The sequence below is a fragment of the Ovis canadensis genome, chromosome 4, assembly GCF_042477335.2.
Source record: "Ovis canadensis isolate MfBH-ARS-UI-01 breed Bighorn chromosome 4, ARS-UI_OviCan_v2, whole genome shotgun sequence".
Taxonomy (NCBI): domain Eukaryota; kingdom Metazoa; phylum Chordata; class Mammalia; order Artiodactyla; family Bovidae; genus Ovis; species Ovis canadensis.
In genome coordinates, this window is record NC_091248.1 from 100,413,468 (window position 1) to 100,424,346 (window position 10,879).

Here is a 10,879-nt window from a genome sequence, read left to right on the forward strand (position 1 = left end):
GGTGATGTCCATGTGTAGAGTCTTCTCTTGTGTTGTTGGAAGAGAGTGTTTGCTCTGACCAGTGCATTCTCTTGGCAGAACTCTATTAGCCTTTGCCCTGCTTCATTCTGTATTCCAAGGCCAAATTTGCCTGCTACTCCAGGTGTTTCTTGACTTCCTACTTGTGCATTCCAGTCCCCTGTAATGAAAAGGACATCTTTTTTGGGTGTTAGTTCTATAAGGTCTTGTAGGTCTTCATAGAACCATTCAACTTCAGCTTCTTCAGCATTACTGGTTGGGGCATAGATTTGGATTACTGTGATGTTGAATGGTTTGCCTTGGAAATGAACAGAGGTCATTCTGTCTTTTTTGAGATTGCATCCAGGTATTGCATTTCAGACTCTTTTGTTGACCATGATGGCTACTCCATTTCTTCTGAGGGATTCCTGCCCACAGTAGTAGATATAATGGTCATCTGATTTCAGTTCACCCATTCTAGTCCATTTTAGCTCGCGGATTCCTAGAATGTCGACATTCACTCTTACCATCTCCTATTTGAACACTTCCAATTTGCCTTGATTCATGGACCTGACATTCCAGGTTCCTATGCAATATTGCTCTTTACAACACTGGACCTTGCTTCTATCACCAGTCACATCCACAACTGGGTATTGTTTTTGGTTTGGCTCCATCCCTTCGTTCTTTTTGGAGTTATTTCTCCGCTGATCTCCAGTAGCATATTGGGCACCTACTGACCTGGGGAGTTCCTCTTTCAGTATCCTGTCATTTTTCCTTTTCATACTGTTCATGGGGTTCTCAAGGCAAGAATACTGAAGTGGTTTGCCATTCCCTTCTCCAGTCCCAAGAAAGGCAGTGCCAAAGAATGCTCAAACTACCGCACAATTGCACTCATCTCACACGCTAGTAAAGTAACGCTCAAAATTCTCCAAGCCAGGCTTCAGCAATATGTGAACTGTGAACTTCCAGATGTTCAAGCTAGTTTTAGAAAAGGCAGAGGAATCAGAGATCAAATTGCCAACATCCACTGGATCATGGAAAAAGCAAGAGAGTTCCAGAAAAACATCTATTTCTGCTTTATTGACTATGCCAAAGCCTTTGACTGTGTGGATCACAATCAACTGTGGAAAATTCTGAAAGAGATGGGAATACCAGACCACCTGACCTGCCTCTTGAGAAACCTGTATGCAGGTCAGGAAGCAACAGTTAGAACTGGACATGGAACAACAGACTGGTTCCAAATAAGAAAAGGAGTACGTCAAGGCTGTATATTGTCACCCTGCTTATTTAACTTCTATGCAGAGTACATCATGAGAAACGCTGGGCTGGAAGAAGCACAAGCTGGAATCAAGATTGCTGGGAGAAATATCAATCACCTCAGATATGCAGATGACACCACCCTTATGGCAGAAAGTGAAGAGGAACTCAAAAGCCTCTTGATGAAAGTGAAAGAGGAGAGTGAAAAAGTTGGCTTAAAGCTCAACATTCAGAAAACGAAGATCATGGCATCTGGTCCCATAACTTCATGGCAAATGGATGGGGAAACAGTGGAAACAGTATCAGACTTTATCTTTTTGGGCTCCAGAATCACTGCAGATGGTGATTGCAGCCATGAAATTAAAAGACGCTTACTCCTTGGAAGAAAAGTTATGACCAACCTAGATAGCATATTCAAAAGCAGAGACATTACTTTGCCAACAAAGGTCCATCTAGTCAAGGCTATGGTTTTTCCAGTGGTCATGTATGGATGCGAGAGTTGGACTGTGAAGAAAGCTGACTGCCAAAGAATTGATGCTTTTGAACTGTGGTGTTGGAGAAGACTCCTGAGAGTCCCTTGGACTGCAAGGAGATCCAACCAGTCTATTCTAAAGGAGATCAGCCCTGGGTGTTCTTTGGAAGGAACGATGCTGAAGCTGAAACTCCAATACTTTGGCCACCTCATGTGAAGAGTTGACTCATTGGAAAAGACTCAGATGCTGGGAGGGATTGAGGGCAGGAGGAAAAGGGGACGACAGAGGATGAGATGGCTGGATGGCATCACCGACTGGATAGACTTGAGTCTGAGTGAACTACGGGAGGTGGTGATGGACAGGGAGGTCTGGTGTGTTGCGATTCATGGGGTCGCAAAGAGTCGGACACGATTGAGCGACTGAACTGAACTGATACAGATTATTTACCTGGTTAGAGTCTATTGTAAGAAGAAAGAAGAAAAAATGTGGCATGAAAATTTAAATTTAGTGATTATATCTGTGCTGAGAAGTAATATACTTTAAGCTCACTAACATTTTGTTCTGTCTAACCATTTTCATTCCTTCTTTAATTCTACACAGGTTGTCGAAATAATAATTCCACGGCCGCTTCCAACAACGCTTACAATGTGAATTCCTCCCAACCGCTGGCATCCTATAATATTGGCTCCCTATCTTCAGGAACTGGTGCAGGGGCAATTACCATGGCAGCAGCTCAAGCGGTTCAAGCTACAGCTCAGGTGAAAAAGAAAGGATTTGGATACAGAGTGTTAAGTTTTGTCTGAATCCTTGTCAGACTCTAGTAGAAATAACTTGATGTGAACAAAAAGAGTTTTCTTGCATTGGATAATTTCATTTTTAATTGTAGTTTTATGATAGCTGATGTTTAAAGAAATAAATATGCAGTAATTTGATAGTGAAAAGTCAAAAATAGATTCATACAATCTTGTGCAGATCGCTTCTCACAGTAATTGCTCAGGACACTCATTTTCCTGACTATAAGTCACAGCTCCTGCTGGGACAATACTTTATTCTTTCTTCCAGTTCCAGGGCCTTCTCTGTAGCCTCAGAACTTAGGTTGCCTTGAGTTTGTTCACTTCTGTGCTGGCTATCTATATTCCAAATTAAGTTACCCATTCTGTAGTTACCTCATAACTGGGTAAAAACTAATCCTAAATCTTTATGTAAAATAACTTAAATTACAATGATGAACATAATGGTTTAAAACAAAATAATATTAGGTAAGCCAAAATAATGCTGTAAATAGTAAGACAAAAGAAAATATGCATATTTATATGTATTAATAATATCAATGACTGCCTTTTTTAAGATGAAAGAAGGACGAAGGACATCAAGTTTAAAGGCCAGTTATGAAGCATTTAAGAATAATGACTTTCAGCTGGGAAAAGAGTTTTCCATGCCCCGGGAAGCAGCTGGCTATTCATCATCGTCAGCGCTCATGACTACATTAACACAGAACGCCAGCTCATCAACAGCCGACTCAAGGAGTGGGAGAAAGAGCAAGTAAGTTTTATTGTTATAGTAGCTCATACCTTTACTGCGTGTGCAGACTACCTAGCATCCAGCTGGGCTTCCGTGTAGTAAACAGAGGCAGCTTCCCAAATGGCTCAGTGGTAAAGAATCCACCAGCCAAACAGGAGACCCGGGTTCAATCCCTGGCTGGGGAGGAAGATGCCCTGGAGTCGTAAATGGCAGCCCACTCCAGTATTCTTGCCTGGGAAATCCCATGGTCAGAGGAGCCTGGCAGAAAATAGCCCATGGAGTCACAAAGAGTAAGGCACAACTCAGCACACAGGCGCACGCACACACACACATGCATATATATATATATATATATATATATATATATATATATATATATATATATATATATATATATAAAATGGGTCAGGATGAACTCTGGGGAGGTGGGAAGACATGACATTTACTTCACACTGACTTACTTTGGAAGAGGCAAAGTCCTTAAAAAGTTCTAAGAAACCTTACTTTTTCTAAAGTCTTAAATTGTGGTTATTAATAGATGACCTCTCATTACTTTCTTTTGTTCATTAAGATAAACCATTTAATGAAACCTTTTCTAACTTATAACCCCTTATTCTGCCATGTGTTTCTGGTCTTCATTTTAATTAAGAACAAATTGTCTTAGTCCTTAGTATTATGTCTCCTAAATTGAAATTATGAAAATATCCCTAGATTTTATAGATACGATTCTTAGGATGATTGTATGAACTCATACATGTGAAAGGGGCTTCGCAGGTGGTGCTAGTGGTAAAGAACCTGCCTGCCAGTGCAAGAGACATGACCCTCGTTCCAGAAGATCCCCTGGAGGAGGGCATGGCAATCCACTCCAGTATTCTTGCCTGGAGAATCCCATGGACAGAGGAGCCTTGCAGGCTACAGTCCATAGGGTCGTAAAGAATCAGACATGACCGAAGCAATTTAGCACACATATGAAAACTTAATAGCGTTTGGCACCGTCTTTCCAAAGTACCTGCATGTGTTAGGTGTTCATACATAATGAAAGTTCAATTGCTAGTCCAAAAGAATTATACCGTAATTGTATCAATTTATTTTTAAATATATTTTCTGTCAGTAAATGTTGTATTTTCTGTGTTCCTGTGCTTCCTGTGGATGAATCTCTAAAAGAATGATCAATGTAGAATTACCACAAAAGTGCTAAATATCTAAACCTTAAATATCTAAAAATTCATTTAGTGACCCAAATTTATTATAACTGCTGATGATAAAGTTTCATATTTTTAAAACTTATTAGCGTATGTGTAATGGTAAATTTTTTGTGAATTTTAACACACTCTGCTTCATGTTCTACACAGGTGAGTATTCACATATCAGTTGATGGTTATCATTTTCATCAAATGCTTACGTGTATTTGTATTTTTGATTCTGATCAAGAGTATTCAGTTTGCTTAAAAATACAAAGAATGTCTGTATGGAAGCCATAACTAGTTCTTAAAAGTATTGCCTACTCTTTAAATCAGTGGTAAGAAGTAACAGATTAAAAGTTTATTCTAAAAACTTTGAAATATTTTAAAAGGATTTTTTAAAATATCTTTGTTTTCCAGAAAACAAGAAGATCTGAAACAAAAATAAGCTATTATGAAAAATGTTGCTCTTTTTGCTCTAAACAGTTGTGCTTTTAAATCCATTCATCAGATGGCTTGAGGGTTAAGGAGTATTTTATATATTTACTGTTATTTCATTTCATACCATTAATTAGAAGTTATTCTCAATTAAGTTCTTCTGGATGCTCAACAAATAAAACTGATACTGCTTTTTCAGAAACAACAACAAGTCTTCAAGCCAACAGTCATCATCTTCTTCCTCCTCTTCTTCCTTATCATCATGTTCTTCATCATCAACTGTTGTACAGGAAATTTCCCAACAAACAACAGTAGTACCAGAATCTGATTCCAACAGTCAGGTTGATTGGACTTATGACCCAAACGAACCACGATACTGCATTTGTAATCAGGTAAAAGTCTGACATGTCTGTAGAAGCATAATCTGAATAAAATAGGAAAAGAGCTGTTTCATATTTTTTAGTGTTCTTTTTACTCCAGTAAAATACCTTTGGCTTTTTATTATATCCTCTTCCTGCTTCTGATAGAAAGACATGTTTATGATGACTGCAAAACCGTCCCAAGAAGACCATTGTAAACTGTCTTCTGGGATGCTTGATGGAAATGATGAATGAGATTTCTATGAATACTGTGTCGTACTCTCTCTGATCCCTCTCCTTTTGTGCTCTTCAGAGTGATAAGATTTTCTCTCAGAGTATAAAACCACTTAATGTATTGCACAGTGGAATTCTTTTCCTCTGCATATCTAAAAATAGATAAATGCCAAAAAAAGGAAAGCCAGGGGAATCCTTATATCTTTAATTACAGGTAGGTTGTTCTACTTTATGAGGAAATAAATAAGGCTGAGTATTAAACAAAATCTTTAAAATATATTTATCTGCAATGTGAAAGACCCATCTTACTTCTTGTCCTTGTGAGTTAGGATCCACATACTCTCCAGCTAGTGATGAAAAGCAAAAAGAAAAATGAGAAATGACATGAAATAAACAGATAATTTAGAAGTTTCAATAAAATGGACTATCGACTGCAAAAATATGTATGACCTAACATGACCCAAGAAAAAGTAAAAAAAAACCAACAACAAAACTTTATGTATATAACCAAGAAAGAAACTTAAAATCTTTATTAAAGGAACCACTCAAAAAATTAACTCCTTTATCAAGGTAGTTTATAGAACAAGTTTTTATAGACGGTCAAAGAGCATGTAATTTTTGTGTTATCCTGCTGTACACCCCTAGCCCCAAAAATCCTTCAGAAAAAAAAAAAATGATAAACTGTATAAAGCTACATGCCCTGTTTCTTAATTCAGTTGTATATTTTGTGTATTTCCCTCTATTTTCTTTACAGTATCATAAACAATTATTTGAATTTAGGTGCTTGTTATATAGTCATAATAAAAATATTTCATTTTCTTTTAACTAGGTATCCTATGGTGAGATGGTGGGCTGTGATAACCAAGATGTAAGTATTAAATTTTTCTACTTAGGAATGAAAAAACAGGTCTCATATTGTTATTCCTGGAATGTATATTTTTTGTTTAGTGTGTCTCAGTTTAAGGAGACAGGTTTGCAGTTATGTTAATTATATTAAGGCTGGAATATTCCTCCCCCAAATAAGATAGTGTCCCTTAATGTGTTCCCTATTTTAACTGTTTTAAAGCTAATTTTATGGTTTTATGTGCAGATTACATTTCTCAAAAGGCATCAGGTTGTATGAAAATTAGAAACACCCTTTTCCCCGTTTGGCAAAGAGTTCTGTGTTTGCTAGGATTTGGTTCTCTTATCACAATGAAGAATTGGAACTTTAGAGCAATACTTTCTTTCAGGAAAAATGATGCAAAGGTGAGGGTTCTTATGTGGGTTATTGTTCTCCCATTAGTGTATATTTCCTGCTGTGCTCTGCAGGTTCAGCCAATAGGAGCCATTTCTGATATTAAAAAATAAGGTTTGGAAGAAAAGAATTCCTGTTTATTTTCCTTGAAGCTTATTTTGGGTTAGAGATACGTTTTTCTTGTATGCTGAGAATATTTTTGTCTAGTAATTTCCACTCTCTTCTTACTGTCACACTGCTTAGCTCCCTTTGTCCATCTTTTCCTCCAGAGAAGTGACAGAAGCCTGAATTCTAAAGAAGGGCTAATCAGTAATGTCAGGCTCCTAAGTTTGATAATAAGAGTTTAAAATTTTTAAAACAATTTGAAGATTGATCAGGGTTGACACACCGAAATGTGTACTTCCCTGACCTGCCAGGCTCCCCATAACATGGTTCACATAGAAAAGTCTCTCCTTCCACCTCCCTCTGCAGACCCACTTGTGGGCTGTTCATGATAACTGCAAAACCGTCCCAAGAAGACATTGTAAACTGTCTTCTGGGATGCTTGGTGGAAATGATGAATGAGATTTCTATGAATACTGCATCACACTCTCTCTGATCCCTCTCATTTTGTGCTCTTTGGAGTTTTAAGATTTTCTGTCAGAGTATAGAACCACTTAATATATTACACCGTGGAATTCTTTTCCTCTGCATATCTAGAAATAGATAAATGCCAAAAAAAGGAAAGCCAGGGAAATCCCTACATCTTTAATTACAAGTAGGTTGTTCTACTTTATGAGGAAATAAATAAGGCTGAATATTAAACAAAATCTTTAAAATACATTTATCTGCTATGGGAGAGACCCATCTTACTTCTTGTCCTTGTGAGTTAGTATCCACATACTCTGCAGCTTAACAAAAATTAATGATTTGTGTTCATTATTTTAAGATTATGGGAGTAGATTGATTATGTGAAGCTCAGAGTTAACAAAGATGCATATAACTTTTTGTGTCTCCATTTCCTCATCTCTGAACCCTACCAGTTGGACTAAATGATCTATAAAGCCGTCTCCTAGATGTCTAAGTTCTGTTGCCACCAATCTAATTATGAATATTTAATCTGCTGGGCGGGCATGTTTTAACATACTTCCTAATCTTTTACTAAAAACTACTTGGCATTTTTGCATTCTAGTGCCCCATAGAATGGTTCCATTATGGATGTGTTGGATTGACAGAGGCCCCCAAAGGAAAATGGTACTGTCCACAGTGCACTGCTGCCATGAAGAGGAGAGGCAGTCGGCACAAATAAGGGAGGCCATTTCGTTTGTGGAAGAAAAAAGCTTCAACATTTTATATAGGACTTTAAAAAAAGAAGCAGCAGTGCATTTGCAGGCAACCACTTAAAGGATTTACATAGACAATCCTATAAGATCTTGAACTTAAATTTTATGGGTTGTATTTTAATAATGTAAGTAAATTATTTATGCACTCCTGGTGTGCTCCAGATATTATTCCAGTTAGCCTTGGATTATTTCAGTGGCCAACGTATGCAGACATTTGTACTCCTCAACCATTTTCTCCAAGTAATGGGCATTCTATAATGTAGACTTCAAAGAATTCCAACGATGAAGATTTTAAGAAGAGTATTTTATATTCAACAGGTATGTTCTGCTGCATGTACTGTACTCCAGAGCTGTTATGTAACACTGTATATAAATGGTTGCAAAAAAAAAAAAAGTGCTTCTAAAAAGATAATGGTTTTTTAAATGCCTTCATAATAAGCTTTGTTTCTTTGTGAAACTAAATTCAGCGGGCTGAAGGAAATGGTTCATGTGATAAAGTGGGCTGATGTCCTCTAGAGTACCTGGGTACATAAACAGAAACTCCTGTAGGTAAAAACGAATCTGGGCCATTAGTCTTTATATGTTTCTGCATCCAGACAGAGTGCAGTTCTTGAGGGTGGGGGTGGGAGGGCTGAGGGGAAAGGGTGTTAAAGTGATAACATTTTTATACCAAATGTGTTTATTTTTTTGTGCAAGTAATCCTTAAAATTGGAATTGTATTAGGTGTTAAAATAAAGTTTTTAAAAAATTACTTGTATTTATACTTTACACACTTAATAATGAAAATTTCTTAATTCCAACTAACTTCCAATTTTCATAATCTCAAAAGGACAGAGGCCCAGGACACAGAATGCTGCGTAATCTGTTATGTCTTTAATAATGCTTGGAATTTGTGATACAAAAATAAGGAAAAGACATTTTTATGTAAATTTGAAATGCAAATGTATTTTTCTAGAACATTCCCCTGGCTTTTCCTTCAGTCTAAGGGACATGAAAGAAGTCTAATTACAGCAGACAAACGGAAATAATCATTATAGTTGTTTTGACTTGAGGCACTATGGCCAAACTAAAGTAGAGAGACCCCTTGGATTGGAGCTTAAAATTCAGTTCTCTTTTTCCTTTTACCACATGTTGGTATGCCAATTAATTCACTTCTTTAATCACTCTGGCCCTTATTAAACCAGGGTGATGCCAGCTTCAGGATGTCTGTAAGCAATCCTGAAAGTTTTATTCTATAGGTGCTATTTAAACTAGAAATTTTGCATAGTGGAAGTTTTATTTAAGGTATAATATTGAGTCGGTAGAAAAATCCTTAAAACTTTAGAAATACTTATTATGTCATATTTATTTTATATTGAAATGTACTGGGCCCATCAGATTTATGTTTTAATCAAAACCACTTATGAGCCTCTTAGAACTTATATAGAAAACTGTAAAATCTATGCAATGCTACCCAAAAGGGTATGGATTAGATAGGAGATTTTCAAGGTCTCTTCCAGCTTCGAGATTCCACAGTTCTGAGCTGCTGCAGTCTAATTTTATAACTGGACAGCCCATGAAACTAAGTTAGGTTCATTTGTGGGTACTCATGATTTCATGATACTCAGTATTTTCATGGAGATTTTATAAACTCTAAAGAAATAATATATGATGTAGTATTCAATTAGCTTATTAGCATGTTGCCTGGGGATGCTCAGTGGTATTGTTTAATCTTATACATAATGACTTTTCTAAACTCACTGTTTTATAGGAATTGGTTCAAGGAAAAAGCCTTATGTACAGCCTTATTTTAAGAGAAAGTTCTTGTCAGAGTCAGGAACATCCCTGTTTCCAGCTGCTATAGCTAGTCCCTTTCAGTGTGTGAATTCCACTACTTAACCAAATCACTCAGAAAAACATTTTGACAAATTTTAAGCTCAAACGTTGAATATTTTGAAGCATGTATAAAGAAGTAAACCAAAATTTTGTGCAATTATTTAGTAATGAGTGGAACCTGTTAATATCTGAGATCTATATAATGGGCCAAACATGGAACTACCTCATCAAAAAAAAAAATGTGGCCAACTATTAATAATTCTTTGTGACATTTACATCAAGGGGTATATGAGCATTTTTGGTATTATACACATTCAAAATCTTTGTTGTACAAAACTCGTGTAACAGTTGGTGGCATAAGAAAAATCCGAATGTGGGTTCACAGTTTATAGGTGGTGAAAATTGAGGCCTTACTGCTGTGGAGTGTATATTAAAATGTTCATGGTGACACATTTGAAGCAATAAATGGCTTAATGAAATGCCTAAACGAAGCTGAGTGTTTGATAAACGTACAATCATTCTTTTTTAGGGCAGTCCATTTTTTTTACTCTTTTATCCTCCAAAGCAAATCCCACATCTTTTAGATTTTCAACCATCTTTGTTTTGTACAATGTTAGTGCCCTTTGTCCTTAGACCTCAGCAATAGTCTTCTTGACATAATGAATTATTTTAGACTTAGAAAAACAAATGTCTAATGTACCATAAGGGGTAAGATTTTCTTTAAATGTGTAGACATTGCAGTGTTTGCCTTCAACTTTCACATCAAAAAAAAAAAAAAATCTTTCAACAGAAGGGTTTTAAGAGAAAAAAGAATATCCTCAAAAATGTTCACTTTTATAATCAAACGTTAAGCATTTCAATGTTGAGATTACACAGATGAAGGTATTTGTGTGAGGGGTGTGTGTGAGTGTGTGTGTCTGTGGGTGGGTGGAAGAAGTGGGAAGGGTGGACATGTTAACAAGTAATTGCTGTATTTTGGGAAGTGCTATCAATGGATGTACCCATTGTTCTAGGAACACCGAGAAATTTAACTTACGAGCTATTA

At 36.6% G+C, this 10,879-nt stretch overlaps 1 protein-coding gene across 1 annotated transcript in view; it reads left to right on the plus strand.

The window, feature by feature from the left end:
* The window catches only part of ING3 (inhibitor of growth family member 3), a 28,338-nt gene extending 18,017 nt beyond the window's left edge, over window positions 1–10,321 (plus strand). Inside the window, exons 8-12 of the mRNA XM_069588267.1 lie at window positions 2,328–2,485; window positions 3,076–3,269; window positions 5,067–5,259; window positions 6,290–6,328; window positions 7,869–10,321. Of these exons, the coding sequence (XP_069444368.1) occupies window positions 2,328–2,485; window positions 3,076–3,269; window positions 5,067–5,259; window positions 6,290–6,328; window positions 7,869–7,985 (701 nt within the window). The 3' untranslated portion in view covers window positions 7,986–10,321. The remainder of the gene's footprint in view (window positions 1–2,327; window positions 2,486–3,075; window positions 3,270–5,066; window positions 5,260–6,289; window positions 6,329–7,868) is intronic.
* Window positions 10,322–10,879: the final 558 nt, after the last annotated feature.